Source organism: Convolutriloba macropyga, chromosome 6 (assembly GCF_964194025.1).
Source record: "Convolutriloba macropyga chromosome 6, txConMacr16.3, whole genome shotgun sequence".
Classification (NCBI taxonomy): Eukaryota; Metazoa; Xenacoelomorpha; order Acoela; family Convolutidae; genus Convolutriloba; species Convolutriloba macropyga.
The window spans coordinates 13,362,990-13,385,542 of NC_134473.1; the positions used below are offsets into that span (position 1 = coordinate 13,362,990).

Consider the following 22,553-nt stretch of genomic DNA (forward strand, 5'->3'; position numbering starts at 1 on the left):
TAGTATACATAAGTAATGAGGGGATAGAAGATCAACCCCTCAACCAATATGGCTGAAAATTGGAGAAGAGTTTCCCCAGAATACATGGGGACTACAGTGCATATACTGGTACCCCAAAACAACAATTTTCATACTTTCCCAAGGAAATTTTACGATTTTGGGCATATATTCACGGGGGTTGGGGGGGGGGGGGGGTCACTTGCAGAGTGAAAATTGACGCCCTAGATCTCGGAAACTTCTATACAAAATAAATATGGAGAGATTCCCCGTTACAAATGGAGTTCAATGCACCTATTCTCGCAGTCAAGACAATAATTTTCACCATTTCAAAAGTAGATACACGAAAGGTACCGGACACGAATTGGTCAAACGGGGGTATATGTCCTGGCCAAATTCTCTAAAACGGCTGAAAAAAAACAAAACGCCGTTTTTAGGAATCCAAATACGGCTCACGCTGAGCTGAAATAATATAAACAGATCAAAAATCGGTTCACTCTTCGAGGAGATATTCCAACATAAAGGTACCGTACCAAATGACAAAATAGGACAAATACGAGGAAAGTTTCGCTAAATTTTACCACCTGAACTACGTAATACTACATACAAAATATATATGGGGAGACTCCCCACTAACTGAGAATTCTGAAACACTAATTTTTGCAACATAGTTCAAAGCTTCAAGGTGTCAACGGTGTCAACCGGATGGAGTCAACAGCTTTTGGGGCTAAAACCGAGGGTAAGTTTACTGGACAATTTCTCTAAAACGGCTGAACAAAAACGAACGCCCTTAGTACAGTTTGTAGCAATGCTTGTGATACGCATCATATTAAAAACGAGCCCAATCGGTACATTCTTCAAGGAGTTATACCAATAAAAGGTACCGTACCAAAAGACCATAGAGGAGAGTTACACCAAATTCCGAGCTAAAATTGAACACCTAAACCTCAGAAAAAGCTATATAAAGTATTCATATTCAGAATCTAAGATAAACGAGCTATTCAAAACACTAACTTTGTAACCTGAAGTTACAAAATTCAAAGTTTAAAACTGGTGCCGGATGGTGTCAACTGCTTCTGAGGCTAAAACCGAGGACAAGTTTGCTGGCCAATTTCTCTAAAACGGCGAAACAAAAATAAACCCCCTTAACACAGTTTGTAGCACTGCTTGAGATACGCATCATAATAAAAAAAGCCCAATCAGTGCACTCTAGAAGAAATTATAGCAAAAAGTAGGTACCCTGCCAAATGCCAAAAAAGCGAGGTGACCGCTGTTCAGAGCCAAAGTTCAACGTCTGAACTACATAAAACCCCATATAAAATATATATGGGGATACTCCCCACTACCTGGGGATTCTAAAACACTAACATTTGTTTGGTAACTCTGGTGTTTTAATGTACCGAAATTTGGGTCACTAAAGATAGCCCGAAAATTTGCTTTTTTTCGAACTCAAACATTAATAACTTTTTGATTAGGACGATTTGAGAAACCAACCAAACACTGCAAGCAAGAGTGGTTCAGTGCTTACAAAATGCGACTGCTCCCATTTAATGTGGTACAGTACCTTAGCAGATATTACCAAAATACTGTTTTGTACCCAATTTTTTTGTGCTAAAATCGAAGCCCAAAATCTCCGGAACTGACGTAAAACAACGTGAAACAGAGTTGCCGGCGTATTTGTGGTTGTGATTCTGGTCCACTTCAACGTTGTGGGTCACGGAAAACCTTCATGGGGAGATGGGAAAAATTTCCCACCTCACCATGAAGGTTATGATGTTTTGTGTGCTTTGACATAAAACAACATCCACAGAAATTTGTTGAAATCGTGAAAAAAGAAAAATTGTTGAGTTAACCCCATTCATTGATACAAATAGCTTCAAGAACTTAAATACTGTCCAGAAAACACAAAATGCACTCCCAAAAGCTTGTTCAATTGCAAAAAATCACCATTCATTCATTCATTTGGTCAAATGACCTAATTTGACTACCAAATTTCAGGTTTCGCTAAAATATACCATCAAAACCTGTAAATAAATGGTACAAATTGTATATAGGGATACTCCTCATTTACTATGCAATCCAAAACACTATAATACTTAATCTTAGCACAAAAATTCCAACTTTATGTCACCGCCGAAACAGCCGAAAATGGCCGACAGGTTCGGCGCTTACAGAGCAGAAATTGACCCACTCAACTCCATAAAACCATATAGACAATATAAATGGGGATACTCCCCACTATCAGCGAAACTCAAAGAACCTATATATGTAGGGATACTATTCTATTTTGGGTTATCCATTATTGGGAAACTCCAATATCTCCTAAAATAGTGATTTTTTTTTTCAAATTTACCAATCAATAACCTTTTACCAACCCGAATTAGGGTACTAAAATTATTGGAAGGGCTCGACGATTACAATACCAACACAATGAGTTGATGTTGGTAGATGTTGCTGATGCTTAGCACTTGCCTACTTATCAACAAAACAACTAATTGTACCTCTATCAAACTGAATCTGAAAGACTTTAAAATAATTGGAAACTACATGAGGACCATTTGTCGTTAGCGTTTCTATATCTGTGTAATCCAGTTTTCCAGAGGTCTAATTTATGCAGAAATACTAGTTTGTGATGAATTATATAAGGAAGAGAGATTGGATTCAAGTTGATCCACTTTAAAACCACTTTGTTTCCTGTTGTTATGGTTCAAAGAAATTAAAGTTTCTTTAAACCGTTTTTCTGAAACTTCAGTATTGATTTTCACTTCCGAAACACCGAATAGTTCCTAAATTACCTGTTCAATCTAGAAACATCAGTAGGGCTGAAGGGTGGGAGTCTTTTATATTAAACTTAACCGTAACTTTGCGAAACTTAATAAACGCAGGAAATACTTCCATAAATGTTTGTTTTGTCCCCTTTAATTTGTATAGAGCCTTGTTTCGGAAACATGTACCTAAAATAACTAAATGAACTTCAAATTTTCAGTTCGACTGACAGGGTTTTGAACCAGTACTTATGTAGGAAAAAGGAATTAGTTCGAATTAAAAGGATCATCAACATGATTCTGAAACACTTCAAAGAAATGAAAGCTAACCGAGGACCATATGTCGTCACTGTTTTAATGTTTGTGTAATCCAGTTTTCCAGAGGTCTATTTTAAGCAGGAATACTATTTTTTGATTTAATATATAAGGAAGAGAGATTGGATTCAAGTTGATCCACTTTAAAACCACTGCATATCCTCTTCATGATTCAAAGAAATTAAAGTTTCTTTAAACCGCTTTTCTGGAACTTCAGTATTGATTTTCACTTCAGAAACCCCGAATAGTTCCTAAATTACTTGTTCATCCTAAAAACATCAGTAGGGCTGAAGGGTGGAAATCTTTTATATTAAACTCAACCGTAACTTTGCGAAACTTAAAAAACGGCAGGAAATACTTCCATAAATGTTTGTTTTGTCCCCTTTAATTTGTATAGAGCCCTGTTTCGGAAACATGCATCCAAATTACCAAATGAACTTCAAATTTTCAGTCCAACTGACAGAGTTTTGAACCAGTACTTAACTAGAAAATAGGAATTAGTTCGAATTTAAAGGAACATCAACCTGATTCTGAAAGACTTTAAAGAAATGAAAGCTAACCGAGGACCATATGTCGTTACCGTTTCTATATTTGTGTAATCCAGTTTTCCAGAGGTCTATTTTATGCAGGAAAATTAGTTTTTGATTTAATAAATAAGGAAGAGAGATTGGATTCAAGTTGATCCACTTTAAAACCACTGCGTTTCCTGTTTATGATTCAAAGAAATTAAAGTTTCCTGAAACCTTTTTTCTGAAACATCAGTATTGAATTTCACCTCAGAAACCCCGAATAGATCTCTAAATTACTTGTTCAATCTAGAAACATCAGTAGGGCTGAAGAGTGGGAAACTTTTATTTCAAACTTAACCGTAACTTTGCGAAACTTAATAAACGGCAGGAAATACTTCCAAAAATGTTTGTTTTGTCCCCTTTGATTTGTATAGAGCCCTGTTTCGGAAACATGTACCTGAAATTACAAAATAAACTTCAAATTTTCAGTCCGACTGACAGGGTTTTGAAGCAGTTTTTATGTAGGAAAATGGAATTAGTTCGAGTTAAAAGGAATATCACCCTGATTCTGAAAGACTTTAAAGAAATGAAAGCTAACCGAGGACCATATGTCGTTACCGTTTCTATATTTGTGTAATCCAGTTTTCCGGAGGTCTAATGTATGCAAGAATACTAGTTTTTGATGAAATATATAAGGAAGAGACATTGTATTCAAGTTGATCCACTTTAAAGCAACTTCGTTTCCTGTTGTTATGATTCAAAGAAATTATAGTTTCTATCCACCGTTTTTCTGAAACTTCAGTATTGATTTTTACTTCAGAAACCCCGAATAGTTTCTAAATTACTTGTTCAATCTAGAAACATCAGTAGGGCTGAAGGGTGGAAATCTTTCATTTTAAACTTAACCGTAACTTTGCGAAACTTAATAAACGGCAGGAAATACTTCCATAAATGTTTGTTTTGTCCCCTTTAATTTGTATAGAGCCCTGTTTCGGAAACATGCATCCAAATTACCAAATGAACTTCAAATTTTCAGTCCAACTGACAGGGTTTTGAACCAGTACTTAACTAGGAAATAGGAATTAGTTCGAATTTAAAGGAACATCAACCTGATTCTGAAAGACTTTAAAGAAATGAAAGCTAACCGAGGACCATATGTCGTTACCGTTTCTATGTTTGTGTAATCCAGTTTTCCAGAGGTCTATTTTAAGCAGGAATACTAGTTTTTGATGTAATATATAAGGAAGAGAGATTGGATTCAAGTTGATCCACTTTAAAACCACTGCGTTTCCTCTTTCTGATTCAAAGAAATTAAAGTTTCTCTAAGCCGCTTTTCTGGAACTTCGGTATTGATTTTTACTTCAAAAACCCCGATTAGTTCCTTAATTACTTGTTCAATCTAGAAACAACAGTACGGCTGAAGGGTGGAAATCTTTTATATTAAACTTAACCGTAACTTTGCAAAACTTAATAAACGGCAGGAAATACTTCCATAAATGTTTGTTTTGTCCCCTTTAATTTGTATAGAGCCCCGTTTCGGAATCATGTACCAAAAATTACCAAATAAACTTCAAATTTTTAGTTCGACTGACAGGGTTTTGAAGCAGTTTTTATGTAGGAAAATGGAATTAATTCGAGTTAAATGGATTATCAACCTGATTCTGAAAGACTTCAAAGAAATAAAAGCTAACCGAGGACCATATGTCTATACCGTTTCTATATTTGTGTAATCCAGTTTTCCAGATGTCTATTTTATGCAGGAATACTAGTTTTTGATGAAATATATAAGGAAGAGAGATTGTATTCAAGTTGATCCACTTTAAAACAACTGCGTTTCCTGTTGTTATGATTCAAAGAAATTATAGTTTCTATCCACCGTTTTTCTGAAACTTCAGTATTAATTTTCACTTCAGAAACCTCGAATGGTTCCTAAATTACCTGTTCGATCTAGAAGCATCAGTAGGGCTGAAGAGTGGGAAACTTTCATATTAAACTTAACCGTAACTTTGCGAAACTTAATAAACTGCCGGAAATACTTGCAAAAATGTTTGTTTTGTGCCCTTTAATTCGTAGAGAGCCCTGTTTCGGAAACATGTACCTAAATTACCAAATAAACTTCAAATTTTCAGTACGATTTACAGGGTTTTGAACCAGTACTTATGTAGGAAAATGGAATTAGTTCGAGTTAAAAGGAATATCAACTTGATTCTGAAAGACTTTAAAGAAATGAAAGCTAACCGAGTACCATATGTCGTTACCGTTTCTATGTTTGTGTAAACCAGTTTTCCAGATGTCTATTTTGTGCAGGAATATTGGTTTTTGATGTAATAAATAAGGAAGAGAACTTGAATTCAATTTGATCCACTTTAAAACCACTGCATTTCCTGTTTATGATTCAAGGAAATTAAAGTTTCTTTAAACCGTTTTTCTGGAACTTCAGTATTGATTTTTACTCCAGAAACCCCAATTAGTTCCTAAATTACTTGTTCAATCTAGAAACATCAGTAGAACTGAAGGGTGGAAATCTTTATATTAAAATTAACCGTAACTTTGCGAAACTTAATAAACGGCAGGAAATACTTCCATAAACGTTTGTTTTGTCCCCTTTAATTTGTATAGAGCCCTGTTTCGGAAACATGTACCTACATTAACAAACAAACTTCAAATTTTCAGTCCGACTGACAGGGTTTTGACCCTGTCCAGATTTGTGTAATCCAGTTTTCCAGATGTCTATTTTATGCAGGAATATGAGTTTTTGATGTAATAAATAAGGAAGAGAGATTGGATTCAATTTGATCCACTTTAAAACCACTGCGTTTCCTGTTGTTATGATTCAAAGAAATTAAAGTTTCCTGAAACCGTTTTTCTGAAACTTCAGTATTGAATTTCACCTCAGAAACTCCAAATAGTTCTCTAAATTACTTGTTCAATCTAGAAACATCAGTAGGGCTGAAGGGTGGGAAACTTTTGTTTCAAACTTAACCGTAAATTTGCGAAACTTAATAAACGGCAAGAAACACTTCCAAAAATGTTTGTTTTGTCCCCCTTAATTTGTATAGAGCCCTGTTTCGGAAACATGTACCTAAATTACCAAATAAACTTCAAAACTTCAGTTCGACTGACAGGGTTTTGAACCAGTACTTATGTAGAAAAATGGAAATAGTTCGAATTAAAAGGAACATCAACCTGATTCTGAAAGACTTTAAAGAAATGAAAGCTAACCGAGGACCATATGTCGTTACCGTTTCTTTATTTGTGTAGTCCAGTTATCCAGAGATCTGTTTTATGCAGGAATATTACTTTTTGATGTAATAAATAAGGAAGAGAGATTGGATCCAATTTGATCCACTTTAAAACCACTGCGTTTCCTGTTTATGATTCAAAGAAATTAAAGGTTCTTTAAATCGTTTTTCTGGAACTTCAGTATTGATTTTTACTCCAGAAACCCCAATTGGTTCCTAAATTACTTGTTCAATCTAGAAACATCAGTAGGGCTGAAGGGTGGAAATCTTTTATATTAAAATTAATCGTAACTTTGCGAAACTTAATAAACGGCAGGAAATACTTCCATAAACGTTTGTTTTTTTCCCCTTTAATTTGTATAGAGCCCTGTTTCGCAAACATATACCTAAATTACCAAATGAACTTCAAATTTTCAGTCTGACTGACAGAGTTTTGAACCAGTACTTATGTAGGAAAATGGAATTAGTTCGAATTAAAAGGAATATCAAACTGATTCTGAAAGACTTTAAAGAAATGAAAGATAACCGAGGACCATATGTCGTTACCGTTTCTATATTTGTATAATCCAGTTTTCCAGGTGTCTATTTTATACAGGAACACTAGTTTTTGATGAAATATATAAGGAAGAGAGATTGGATTCAAGTTGATCCACTTTAAAACCACTGCGTTTCCTGTTGTTATGATTCAAAGAAAATAAAGTTTCCTTAAACCGTTTTTCTGGAACTTCAGTATTGATTTTCACCTCAGAAACTCCGTATAGTTCTCTAAATTACTTGTTCATCCTAAAAACATCAGTAGGGCTGAAGGGTGGAAACCTTTTATATTAAAATTAACCGTAACTTTGCGAAACTTAATAAACGGCAGGAAATACTTCCATAAACGTTTGTTTTGTCCCCTTTAATTTGTATAGAGCCCTGTTTCGGAAACATATACCTAAATTACCAAATGAACCTCAAATTTTCAGTCCGATTGACAGGGTTTTGAACCAGTACTTATGTAGGAAAATGGAATTAGTTCGAATTAAAAGGAATATCAAACTGATTCTGAAAGACTTTAAGGAAATGAAAGATAACCGAGGACCATATGTCGTTACCGTTTCTATATTTGTGTAATCCGGTTTTCCAGATGTCTATTTTATGCAGGAATATGAGTTTTTGATGTAATAAATAAGGAAGAGAGATTGGATTCAATTTGATCCACTTTAAAACCACTGCGTTTCCTGTTTATGATTCAAAGAAATTAAAGTTTCTTTAAACCGTTATTCTGGAACTTCAGTATTGATTTTTACTCCAGTAACCCCAACTAGTTCCTAAATTACTTGTTCAATCTAGAAACATCAGTAGGGCTGAAGGGTGGAAATCTTTTATATTAAAATTAACCGTAATTTTGCGAAATTAATAAACGGCAGGAAATACTTCCAGAAACGTTTATTTTGTCCCCTTTAATTTGTATAGAGTCCTGTTTCGGAAACATGTACCTAAATTACCAAATGAACTTCAAATTTTCAGTCCGACTGACAGGGTTTTGAACCAGTACTTATGTAGGAAAATGGAATTAGTTCGAATTAAAAGGAACATCAACCTGATTCTGAAAGACTTTAAAGAAATGAAAGATAACCGAGGACCATATGTCGTTACCGTTTCTATATTTGTGTAATCCAGTTTTCCAGGTGTCTATTTTATGCAGGAATACTAGTTTTTGATGTAATATATAAGGAAGAGAGATTGGATTCAAGTTGATCCACTTTAAAACCACTGCATTTCCTGTTGATATGATTAAAAGAAATTAAAGTTTCCTTAAACCGTTTTTCTGGAATTTCAGTATTGATTTTCACCTCAGAAACTCCAAATATTTCTCTAAATTACTTGTTCAATCTAGAAACATCAGTAGGGCTGAAGGGTGGAAATCTTTTATTTCAAACTTAACCGTAACTTTGCGAAACTTAATAAACGGCAGGAAATACTTCCATAAATGTTTGTTTTGTCCCCTTCAATTTGTATAGAGTCCTGTTTCAGTAACATTTACCTAAAATTGCCAAATAAACTTCAAAACTTCAGTTCGACTGACAGGTTTTTGAAGCAGTTGTTATGTAGGAAAATGGAATTAGTTCGAGTTAAAAGGAATATCAACCTGATTCTGAAAGACTTTAAAGAAATGAGAGCTAACCGAGGACCGTATGTCGTTACCGTTTCTATATTTGTGTAATCCAGTTTTCCAGATGTTTATTTTATGCAGGAATATGAGTTTTTGATGTAATAAATAAGGAAGAGAGATTGGATTCAATTTGATCCACTTTAAAACCACTGCGTTTCCTGTTTATGATTCAAAGAAATTAAAGTTTCTTTAAACCGTTATTCTGGAACTTCAGTATTCATTTTTACTCCAGTAACCCCAACTAGTTCCTAAATTACTTGTTCAATCTAGAAACATCAGTAGGGCTGAAGGGTGGAAATCTTTTATATTAAAATTAACCGTAACTTTGCGAAATTAATAAACGGCAGGAAATACTTCCAGAAACGTTTATTTTGTCCCCTTTAATTTGTATAGAGTCCTGTTTCGGAAACATGTACCTAAATTACCAAATGAACTTCAAATTTTCAGTCCGACTGACAGGGTTTTGAACCAGTACTTATGTAGGAAAATGGAATTAGTTCGAGTTAAAAGGAATATCAACCTGATTCTGAAAGACTTTAAAGAAATGAGAGCTAACCGAGGACCATATGTCGTTACCCTTTCTACATTTGTGTAATCCAGTTTTCCAGATGTATATTTTATGCAGGAATACTAGTTTTTGATGAAATATATAAGGAAGAGAGATTGGATTCAAGTTGATCCACTTTAAAACCACTGCGTTTCCTGTTGTTATGATTCAAAGAAAATATAGTTTCTATCAACCGTTTTTCTGAAACTTCAGTATTGAATTTCACTTCAGAAACCTCGAATGGTTCATAAATTACTTGTTAAATCTAGAAACATCAGTAGGGCTGAAGAGTGGGAAACTTTCATATTAAACTTAACCGTAACTTTGCGAAACTTAATAAACGGCAAGAAATACTTCCAAAAAATTTTCTTTGTGCCCTTTAATTTGTAGAGAGCCCCGTTTCGGAAAAATGTACCTGAAAATTAACAAATTGACTCAGTTCAACGGACAAGGTTTTAAACCAGTGCTTATGGCGGAAAATGGAATTGGTTCGAATTAAAAAGAATATCAACATGATTCTGAAAGACTTTAAAGAAATGAAAGCTAACCGAGGACCATATGTCGTTACCGTTTCTGTATTTGTGTAATCCAGTTTTCCAGAGGTCTATTTTAAGCAGGAATGATAGTTTTTGATGTAATATATAAACAAGAGAGATTGGATTCAAGTTGATCCACTTTAAAACCACTGCGTTTCCTCTTTCTGATTCAAAGAAATTAAAGTTTCTCTAAGCCGCTTTTCTGGAACTTCGGTATTGATTTTTACTTCAAAAACCCCGATTAGTTCCTAAATTACTTGTTCAATCTAGAACCAACAGTACGGCTGAAGGGTGGAGATCTTTTATATTAAACTTAACCGTAACTTTGCAAAACTTAATAAACGGCAGGACATACTTCCATAAATGTTTGTTTTGTCCCCTTTATTTTGTATAGAGCCCCGTTTGTTATGATTTTAGGAAATTAAAGTTTCTTGAATCCGTTTGTTTGAAACTTCAGTATTTTTTCAAAAACCCCTAATGGTTCCTAAAATACTTGTTCAATCTAGGAAGATCAGTTGGGCTGAAGAGTTGGAAACCTTTATATTAAACTTAACCGTAACTTTGCGAAACTTAACAAACGCAGGAATTAGTTTAAAGAAATGGAAGCTAAATGAGGAAAATATGTCGTTACCGTTTCTATATTTGTGTAATCCAGTTTCTCAGAGATCTATTTTCTGCAAGAAAAGTTGTTTTTGATTTAATATAAAAGGAAGAGAGATTGGATTCAGGTTGATCCATTTTAAAACCACTGCGTTTCCTGTTGTTATGATTTCAAAAACTTTAAAATTTCTCTAAACCTTTATTTTAAAACTTTGCTAAGGTTGTTCATTTCAGAAACCCCTAATGGTTCCAAATATACTTCTTTGAACTAGAAACATTAGTGGTGCTGAAGAGTGGGAAAATTTGATGATAAATTTATCCGTAACTTTGCAAAAGTTAAAAAAAGCTGGACACTGCCTAATAATTGTGTTGATGTTTCTGCTAAAGTTTGTATTTATATTGTGCTTTAGCTTACTGCTAAATTTTTGTTGTTTCACTGCTGAATGCAAAAAAGGTATTTTCAGGTAACCACACCTGAACTTGTTCAGGTGAAATTTTACCTGAAATACAGCTCAGGTGTATTTCAGGTGCTTTTACACCTGAACTTCACCTGAACTTCTAGTTACCTGAACTTGGTTCAGGTAAATTTATCTGAACTTTTTTAGTGTGAAATTTGTTATTTGAAGGCCATGATGGAAAAAATATGAATAATTTCATCTAAGCTTTAGTGATCAGCAGCCAGAAGGCTTAATTATTCTTTCTACATAGTAGCTGAGATCCCTTTTATGATATATACAACTGGCACACATTTTTTACGGAAGGTCTGAACAAGGCAATGTAAAAAGATGTTCAGTACAATTAGTGAATGTCGTATTGGGTTGGTACAGCGAATGCAGTCAGCCAACCAGTAACCCAGTTTGCTCTTTGCCTATTATACTAAGCTTACTTTATTGTGGTAAGAGCAGTTGCGTAAATTATCGATGCAGCTACTTGGTAATGCCCTCTGATTTGTGTTTAGACACTTTTATGCCCCTGTTGGTTTTACAAGAATGCTGTTGAAATATATGGGACAAAATTTTCTAATCAGCTGCATATGTGAAGTAATTTATGCAACTGTTGTAATTGCAGCGAGAGTTGGGTTTAATTTACCACACGGTTGTTTTCGCGCTCTTGAAATTATTTGATATCTCGACTTCACCTATCTATTAAATGATTTCTCAGTGGCAATAACAACATCAGGCAATATTTTTTAAGCAGCTGTAAATCAGTAGAATCCATCCAATAAAAAACTAACGTTAGACTTTAAAAAAAATAGGCCCCCTGATATTTTATGGAAAATGCTGGCATGAAAAATTAGGTAATTTTATTAAACTTAGTTTCGTAATAAAAATCAGTATTTGAGTACTGGTGCACTTCCTGGCTCGCAATTTTTTCTACAAAGATTTGCAAGAAATTAACTTTACACTAAAAAAAAAGTTAATTTGCTACATTTCTGATGTTAAATTTTCCAGCCGAAAATTTTTTGGAGAAGGAAACTGTTTTTGTGAGAACAACAAATATATGTGCTGCTGCTCATTGAGCGAAGACAGCTATAATTTCAACGAGAAGCTCTGTGTGGATGCGGTTTATCTGGCAGAAGCCTTTAGGATGAGAGCAGACTTTGCCATCATTGGGAATGTGAACATCAACAGATCTTTTGAAGTATCTGTTAAAAACCCACCCGCCATCTGCCTTAACAGATTTAAATTACGCAAGCTGAAACTAAGAGCTATGACGAAAAATTTTGAGTCCATATCTAGCTTCATTTCGTTGCGTTTTTCTGCACGGTATTTTTGCTTCTGCATCCTCATTTTTGTTACAATTCAAGAGTGTAAATAAATTGAATTGTATTGGTGCTCTGTCTTCTTACAATTAAAAAAGTTGGATTGTAATGGTTAGTGCTTTGTTCTTAGAATCCAAAATATTTTAGCTGCATTTGTGCTCCGTTTTTTCTGTAAAAAGTGCTCATACAATTTTACTTGATTCTGAAGGGGTAAAAAGGAGTAAAACCCATTGGCCATCAAATTCCATTAGAACTAAAAAAAATTAGTTTTAATAGTCTTTCAAGTGGTTAGTGTGCTGAAATACTTCAATTCAAAGTTTTGAAGTTTAAGGTAGAAAAGTCATTTTCTGGAGCTTTCCAGCTCAAAAATGAGCAGTTTTTTGTTTTTCAGTGATTCTTAATTTTTCTGACAATTCCATATTATATTTACGCTGGTCACAGTTCATTAAAGTCTTTTAAAATGTATGTTTTCCTGTTTTCTGCTTTAAGGTATATGTTTTGGCAATACCACACAAAAAGTTGTAGTAAAACTTGCATATTTTGAATTTTTCGCCAAGTTGTTTCGCCAATTTTTCGCCAAGAATTTTAACAAGTTATTTTTATAATCCAGGGCAATCTGTTTTTAAGATTAATTCTGGGTCACAAGAAAGGTTTCAGCCGCGCAAATTTGGTTTGGGGACATTAGTTTCCAGAAGTTTACCAAAATTCTAGTAATTGTTCCAAATGTAATTTATGTTTTTTTACTAGATTTGTCTTTTTTGTGTACAACCTGATATCTACCAGCCTGCAATTGTGTTGTTTTTATTAAGTGAAAGTGAGTTTGAGGTCATAGGTATTAAAGACTTGACAAATTGAGATTTTTTCAAGTTTCCGTATCTTTTGTCAATTTTTTCTAGTTTCTGCGTTGAAATTGAAAGTGATTTTTTTGATAATGCGTTCATGTGTTCATTTTGGCATTAAATTATTGGTTTGAAAGGCATTGGAACACCTTGTTGGGAAAGAAATTGAAAAAGGTTACGCAAAAACATGTACTGAGTTTACAACTTTGATTTTGAGGATAGGACTTTCCGGAACAATTTTTAGAGGTGGAAGCAGAAGTCGACAAAAAAATCTTTTAAGGATGCTAATGCATTCTGTAATGTTATTAGTACTTTTGTTTTTATTTTGAACTGATTGAAATAAAGAAGTTCTTTTGAACCTCTTGTGTTTTATTCCAATCTGGATTTTAATGAATGTTATTTTTTGCTGGCCTTTCAAGTGCGCCGCAAAAGTCTAATTTCTTTCTCATAAGGCAGAGCAGAAAATATGATCTTTTATTTTTTTGTATGAAAAGCGTGGTTTTCATTACACTGATGCCAAAAGTAAAAAAAATAAACCTTAATATTTTTTCTCTGTAAAATTATTTTTCGAAACCATTTTTTTGCCTGTTTGGCTTCTAATATTTAATTGGTCTGCCCTGAAGGCCATTGAATATTTGATTTCTGTTCATATTCTTTAGTTTGATTACTCGTCTTCTTTTTATCGTACAATTTGTGCACAAATTTTTGCACAATTTTGAGCTTTCAAAACTTTTATTGTTTCTCACCTCAACAAGTGCATTACAAATTTGCACAGTTCTCAAGCTGGGTTGAAGATTTCTTTTCAAAGTTCATTAAATTCTCATATTTTTGGTTCCTTGGGTTCTCTAAATGTTTACTTGTTTGCATTAAAGGATTTTTGAAGCTAGCAAAGCAAGTTGATTAGTCCAGCCGGAAACTATTTTCTAAATATTTTCTCGGCGTAAAAGAATGTTTTTTTAAATTTTTAAATCTTCTACAGAAATTTAAAAGTTTTTAAAAACAAACTCTGAAGCCACGATCGCATTTTTGACCAAACAAAACAATGTGACAATAAACAAATTTTTGGCAGTAAATATTACTGCCTATTGTTTACAATTATAGCCACTTCCGTAAAGGTCCAGTTGGTTTAAATTTTTCAAATTTTATTCACCATAGGAAAGTTTGTTCCTGATTAAAAGATATTTTGTAGTCTTAGAATTCAAACACTACACTCATAAAAGAAAGAGGTTGATTATTTCATTCGAATAGCGGATAATTAAATGAAAAAACTTTTAGAAATTGTTTACCCAAATATACGAAACTTTTGCTTAGTTTAGTTTTAAAATGTTGCCTAAGACTTGCATTCCTTAAAATATCAAAATGAACCAACGTTCCCTGGTTTGTGACATCTTGCTTAACACAATTTTAGTTATCAATGTATCACAGTTTTCAAATTGATACCAAAAAACATCCAAATTTCTGAAATTCAACTAGCTTTTCTTTAGCAGAATACAAAATTTAACTTCTGCATCAAATTTCACAACATGAAATTCACAAAAACACTCATCCAAAGTATGTTTGGACTTTCATATCCGGTTCCGAAAACTTTTTGATTACCAACTTAAGCTACTATGCCTTGAGTTTTGGTCCCTCGAGAAATCCAAAACTTGTGCAAGTTCTTTTGAGGTCAAAGAACTGTGTCCTCACGAAATAGGGCCCGGAAATGAGGAAGATTGCCAATGATAGCCCAGAAACTGGAAACACTTTTAGCCGATTGAGAGGGTCAAGAAAATGCACTCATTGAGTGTCATTCGTTACGACGTGTGTTCAAATGCGTGTCAAATTCTGGAAGATATTACTGTCAAGTATCTCTCAACAGACGCCAAAGATGAATGGGTGTATGTTTCCATCGTGATGGTTGCCACTATTTTGATGCTTCTATTGTCTATGTATAGCCTATTGCTGTTGTAGTTAGTGAATGTAATAATTTTCAATAAAAAATTGGAGATCGAATGGAGCATCCATCGCACTGGAATATTTTAAATTTCACGTGATTCGGATGACTATCCATGAATATACCATGGTCGAGGTTTTTGGGTGAGTTTATGTAAGAAATGCGGTTAATTTTTTGCAAGAAATGCGGTGATTGCGGTGAATGGGATTAAAAAATATTTCACCGCATTTTACCGCATTTCTTACAAAAATTCATTGCATCAACTTTTGTTGCAAATTAATGTAAGAGATGCGATAAATGCGGTGAAAGTGGTTGAAAAAAATAATTCACCGCATTTCGCCGCCATTCTTTACTAGATAGATACTCTTATACACTAATTTTAAAATGTAAGCCTTTTTCTAAGATATAAGTAACACATTTCCTCGTTTTGAGTAACTTTATTCCATTTTGGAAAATATGGTTACGTATATTGAAAATGTTTTGGAGATATGGATTAACCCTCTTCCTCTTTTTTTTACCTAATCCTGTCCTCGTGTTATAATATTTATTATAAGAAGAACTCAGGCAGATGGTATTAATTGTAAATAACAACAAGTTACCAGGGTTGTTTAGATACACCTTACCAGTAACAATAACTTTAATAGTATCACTTCTTTCATTTGAACACATTTATTTCACCCCTGTCAGTTATTAGCTGATTTTATTGACAATGACGGCCTTTGTTTACATACAGTATTGATTATTTGAGTTTTGCCTTCTTGAAATTCATTTGCCGTGTGGTTTTTCCAACTCTTATATGAATGGATTTAGAAAACAAGGTTTGTTGCTTCGAAAAACTAGTTGATATGAACTAGTAACGGATTAAAATATAGTATCTACATGAAGTGCATCTCGTGTCTTTTTGATAACAGGTTTCGCATTCATTTTCCGCAATTCTTGTATGTTTTCAAAGAAATCAGTGTGAACGAACAACAATGAAAAAACTGGCTTCCATAATGTCAAAACTATTAGTTTCCGAGGAAAACGAAGTGCTATTTTTCATGTTTTTCTTCTTTTTTGACTACGTTGGTTCATTTACTGTTATGTATTTCGTTAACTAGCATAGTTTTTGTTGCCGCGAAATTCGCAAGGTGAAATAATCAGCTTATTAGTTTCTTTTGTATTCTAATAGTTGGCCGTATCTCCTAGTAATTTTGGTCCGTAGCATTTTGTGAACTTTTTTGTCTCCCTTGGCTTTTAATACGACCACCTGACAATGGGTCATGGTATCACAGAACTTTTTTTGTAGTAACATCCAGCGCTCATTAGCTGAGTTGTTGTCCAATTATCATTTGGTTTTTCACACTGCATTAAAATTCATTTGCAAGAATTGGCATTTATATTGTGTAGATTCCACAAAAACACTTACAGTTGATGGAGATCTTCTTTTAAATGCACGTAAGAGGACATTAATTATTCAACATTTCAAAACGGAGAAATTTTCTTGTCGGCTGAAATTGAACATCTTAAAATATACCTACACTCAAAAATAATATCCTGCTGTCAACAAACGCCTTTCCCGTATTCTGACTTTTATTAGTATCACTGCTTTTAATTTAAACACATTTATGTTAACATTATATCATTTAACCCGTATTTTTTCCTATTGATAGTAAATAAAGTTAACATAAAAAACGCGCTGAGAAAAATTTTTGAGATTACCTTGTGAGAAAACCGTTTTGCGCGCTGAGAGCATACAGTGCAAAAAAAAATAAGAAACATGGTAGGAATCGTTTGAGAACATCACATTTGTAGCATGAATTATGAAGTTGTAGCATGACTGAATTAGGCTGTGATGAATAAATGTTTCATTTCGCAAGTCTCAAATTTTTTTTGTCATTTTGGTTTTTGATGTTATGGCAGAACGTGCGGCATCGTGTTGAATAAAAATCTATCGTCAATTATCGCCCAAAAATGAAAAAAAAATCATTCTTACGTAAAAGTAAAAGTACTAACCTCGAAAACATGTTCTTTTTGTTTTGTAGCATCTGTAAACTTAAAGCATTTGTTGATTTATTAAACGATGCTACCTCAAAAGAGGAAATATAATAATAATAATAAATTGTTCTCAGATACTGTAAATACAATTTTTGTATCTAAATGTATCTGAAAGGACGCCAAAAAGGCATTAAGCCTGTCAAGTGGTGCCTAAGAGCAAATTATTTCTTTATGGGTTGTATGATTTTCTTTACCTCCAACATCCATCCCCCGAACTAAATCAAAAGTTAAAAACTGAACTGGAAACACAATTCATCTTTGATTTTAATACAGAAACAAAAAAAACACCAAAAGAGCGAAGTCTTACCAAAAAGCTTTTATTAGTTCCTCATTGTCACAATTATAATTATCTTTCAGATCATGAAGTAGATGCGGCAGTTGTTTGGATTTACACTGAACAATTTTTAAAACAATGCTGACATCCCATTTCACTAAAACATTAAACAGTTTGCGTAAGCGCCACTTAAGAATTTTGCTCTCTTGCTTAGTGCCTTTTGACCTACTTTTAATTGTTTTGATTCTTTTTGAATCATTAGTAATAACTTCTATTTCATCTTTGGAAATGACATCATTTAACTCTGTGTTATGTTGTTCATTTCTTATAATTTTACTCAGACACTTCATCAGTTCATAAACATGCAGTTCACCTATTGATAGTAAACGATGTTTTTGTCTTATGTTGTTAATTGAGTTAAACTTTTTAATACCAAAGAGTATTCTCCACACCAGTATTTGTATTTTTTCAAGCGCCAAGAGATCTGTTTTTTTAGCAGAGCCATAAATCAGAACTCCATATTGGAAAACAGGTTGTATGTAGATCTTGTAGAAATGCAGCATTCGTTTTTGACTTACGAACTGTCTGAAAAATCGTAGTGGTTGAATGTTGCCAAAAAATTTTTTTTGTACGAACTTAACATGTTCTTTAAAAGATAGGTTCATATCAATATGTATCCCCAAATACTTGACACATTGTGCATAGGCAATAGTCACACCGTTGAAAGAAAAGTTGGCCCTATTAGTTAGCAATGGAGAGCTTGGGGTCAACAAGTACGTTTTTTTGCTGATTCAACGTTAGTTTATTTTCACCAAGCCACTTCTCAATTTTGGTTAGATCTTGTTGTACGCAATCAATGTTTTTGTTATCGTAACTACAATGCAAACAGGTGTCATCAGCAAAAAGAGTGACTTTAAGAGTATGGCAGACTTTCGGCATGTCATTTATATATAAAAGGAACAAAATGGGTCCTAACACTGAGCCTTGTGGAACCCCACAGTTTATTGCTGAAACTCTAGACCTTAGGCTGTTGTGTAGCACAAACTGCTTTCGGTCAGTGCTGAGCTTGCAGAGCTCAGCACTGCAATATATGAGCTTGCAGAGCTTTAATCCTTTTGTGCTTTCTTGTTCTCAAATGTTGTGCAATAAAAACCATCTTTACTTCTACAATGCACGCCAACTCAACCTTCTTTTCGGTATCTCAGAGAAAACTTTCACAAATAGATTTCTAATTCATCCAAAAAACATCCATTCAGTACAACATCCATCATGTAGGATAATTAACCAGAAAAATTAAGTTCTGAAACAATTACTAGCAATTGAATGAACATCTATTCCTTGATACTGGATCATACCAATTTATTTTGGCGGATCTTTTCAACAACTGCCCCCCCCCCCTAGATAGGTAACTAGATCGAGAATCGCCACCTCTTCTGTGGTATACTTTACCACGATATTACTTGTTTCGATAGCCGAATAATAGTTTAAGCGCAGATGCAGACCGCTGTTAATGTTGACCCACCAATCGGAAATTCTTTTCGCTTTGTATTCCCGTTCGGCTAGTTGCCATACCACGGTGTATTTTATTCTATTCAATTTAACATAGTATGTGCATGCGTGGAAAGTTATTAGTCGTCTCTGGTTGGTTAAAGGGGTGCATTGGTGCAAGGGGTTAATGGTTTGCAAATTGGTGGGGGGGGGGGGACAATTGTTGAAACGATCCATTTTGGCTGATACTCTAAAACTAATCAAAAACTTTTATAAATGTTTTTGTTTTAGACATATCATATTGTCTTGATTTTTCTCATATTCGATTCGTATCTTCATGTTTGATTTTAATTCTGTTAAAAAATTTAAACTATTTGAATCATTTTCTGTCAGTATCTACAATATTCATTATTCCGATTCAGCTCTGAATCAATCACACAAATAGCTTTTGCGAGCCAAAGAAAATTGAGTGGTTTTATTGCTTAAAATAAATTGGTGGTTAATACTCAGAGGCTGGTAAGATCCAAGAGAAGATCCAAGAAAGCTTTGAACTGGTTGCTCTGCTAATTAAGAACGATTTAAAAACCAGAGGAAAGTACAAAAACCTAATTTTTAAAGACTAAAGTCAACGTCGCAAGAGTATGCTTCCGCTGATTGTAATGTAGAAAAAACATAGAAACATATAACTGAAACTTTAAAGAACTGAGAGGTGTTTTGAAAAACAAAAAAATCTCATGAATATCTGATTGCTGATTTATTTCTGAGAAATGAGAGCGATATGAAGCTGTCTCCTGCGGTTTTATTACGTTGTTAAATCATTGAATCTAATCGAAAAAATAATAAAGTTTGCTTTAAGACAGAACGCTGCTTGTGAACATTAAAACCTGCGTCGTTTTTACGTCGCTAGAGGAAAAGCAGACTTGTAAATAGAGTTTTCTCAACTGCGTATTGGGAAAATTGTTCTTCTCTATTGTCATTGGTTGAAAGCTTTTGTATCTTATTAACCGCATTTCAATGTTTTTTTCAGAGAGGGAACATCAAGAGAATTATGGCGTTTAGATGAAAAAAATGGGTGACATTATGAGTAAATTCGTCCCCGTGTTCGGTTAAGATAAATTCATACCAAGTCCCACGGGCCGTGAAGCATGGCCAAACGCTGTAAAACACTACGTTTAGGTTTTGTTGACTCTAGGCCAAAAGAAAGCTTTGTTCTACAATACCACAATGTATTATTTGACCCTTGCACATCTGCTAGAGAACTCTTCGCTTGTTTAACATTCCCAACTATTTCTGAGAAATGCACATGAGCAAAACACAAGAGCATTAAACCATAGATTGAAATAGTTTTGATAGATAGAGCTCGTTCCTTGTAGTTCCTCGTCCATCTATTGAATAATTAAACTTTATTTGTAGTTCTGCTTTTTATTCATTTCTAGCTTGCCGATTATATTTCATGTTTCAAATTTTTAATAACTGTCTTTATTTACAGATGCAACTATATTGCTTACAGTGCGATCTGACAAGAAAAATCTTTTTTCTGTTTATTTATCTTTCTTGTGAAAAGGGGAAATCCTTCTTCTGTAATTTATCATTTTCATTCTTCAAATTACAGGGCAAAACAACAGAATTCCTCGTCTCACTAAAGAAAAAGAGTTGAAACAACTATTCACTATACTGAACATTCTGTTTGCATATATCATATACTACAACAACGTAATATTTTCAACACATTGGAGTCTCACAAAAGTTAAGATCATGACGCTGATGTTTTGGCTGGCAGTTGCAATTTACATGGGCATCGGTAAAATTTTCCTTACGCATTTCTAAGTACAGAAATTATAAAAGCGCACGAATAAATGCTTAATGCCATGTTGCAGCTCAAAATTTAATTGTTCCAATCGGTATTTAGTCGAAAGAAAAATTAATGTAAGAATTGTAATGAATAGCTGTGAAAAAAAACGTTCTTTAACCGTTAAAGCGGTGATTTTCGAAGATTTGCAGTGAATTTAGCGGAGTTTTTGGCATTTTTAGCGGTGATAATAGCAGCAGAAACGCCTGCTTTGTAATGGAGGGAAAGGATTGTCCCCTCCCCCTTTCACCGTTACATACGGAGCAAGCAAGGCCTTTTTAAGGCGTCCTTTCCAAAAGCTTGTAAAATTTCTCACGAATTTTGAATGTTGTCGAAGATTTGTAATTTGTTTGCGAATTTGGTGTTGTGAGAGTGGTGAAACTTGTAAAATATTTGGTGAAAAATTGGCGAGGTGAATGAGTGAAACTTTTAAAAGTTTTCAAAAATTTTGCGTTTTTTTTTAATTCTGAGTCCTTTTTCTAGTCAAATGAGACCAATGAAGTACGGAAGAGCAAAGCTGACTAACCTGATGGAAAATTGAGGTAATGGAAGAAAAAGGTAGTTTATACTTGAGAAGTTTTTGCTGCAATGTAAGAAATTTACTAGTTATGCGAGTCTGAGACGGCACAAGTCGTATTATTTTTATGGGTTTTATTGCCCATATGTTTGAATTAACAAGTAAGTGAGAAGTAATAAAATTGGAGGCCAGTTGAATTTTAATTTTGCAGAGAAGTTTTAAGTAGAGTTTCCAAATAAAATGGGTTGAGAAAGAATTTAGAATAAAATCTCTTGAAAATTGAATGAAAAATTGAAGAAATTAGGGCTAAAACATTGTCTGATAATTGGCTTAAAAAACGATTTCACAAGTTCAATACTGTGTCAAGAAATGCATGTTATGGGACAAAGTGAATTTTTGTTAATTAGATGTTGACAATAAATTGAATAGAGCGTTTACCGTGCGCTTTTGGGGCTGTTTTGCGCACCATAGACAAAATAGGAACAAAAACAGATATTGGTATTTTTTGATGGTAAAAAAAATTTAAAAAATTGTTTTTTTTTGCGCCAATAAGCAGTTTTATGGATTTTTTAGAAAAAAACTTAAATTATGGTAGGTGAAACGCTGTTGAACATTTGAGTTTATATTCAATATTATTTCTTGACAACTTTTAACTAAAGTTTTGTTTTGTTTTTCGATAAAGAAGGTCAAAATTGTGCAATAATTGGTGATTTTTGAGGTAAGAATGTAGAACAGAATGGTTTTTGCTAAGTAAAAATGGAGTTGGCAACAAAGCTTCTTCAGGTAAATTTTGTGGTCGAACAAATAAAAATGAGTAATTGAGTGTTGTTTAAATATTATTTTTGGTAATTTTTGATTTAAAAAAGTGAAATAAGTGATGTTTCTTGGGGTAGGAGTATGAAAAAAGTTTTATCATTGTTGAAACACAATTTACAAGAAATTTTCCTCATGTAACAGCTTGAAGAAACAAATTAGAGTTACTAACGGGGTGATGAATGTGTGACATTTTTTGATAATTTTTTGTGTTTTTAATTTAAATTTTCAATATTTTGCGGAGCAATATATAAAAAAAACAGTCCACTAAAGTAGATGTTGTCAAATTGAAAAGTCTTTGGTTTAAAATGTCGTTTTTATTATTTTTTCTGAAGTTGTGGATGAAAAGTAAGGAAGAATGAGACAAAAAAAACA

General features: G+C 33.6%; 2 protein-coding genes across 2 annotated transcripts in view; one reads left to right on the forward strand and one right to left on the reverse strand.

Annotated features, from left to right (window-relative positions):
• The window catches only part of LOC142340799 (uncharacterized), a 223,035-nt gene that overhangs the window by 135,746 nt on the left and 64,736 nt on the right, over positions 1 to 22,553 (reverse strand). The gene's annotated exons all lie outside the window — the stretch shown is intronic.
• The window catches only part of LOC142340798 (uncharacterized), a 63,638-nt gene continuing 61,403 nt past the window's right edge, over positions 20,319 to 22,553 (forward strand). The window contains exon 1 of the mRNA XM_075391518.1: positions 20,319 to 20,800. Coding sequence (XP_075247633.1) covers positions 20,755 to 20,800 — 46 coding nt within the window. The 5' untranslated portion in view covers positions 20,319 to 20,754. The remainder of the gene's footprint in view (positions 20,801 to 22,553) is intronic.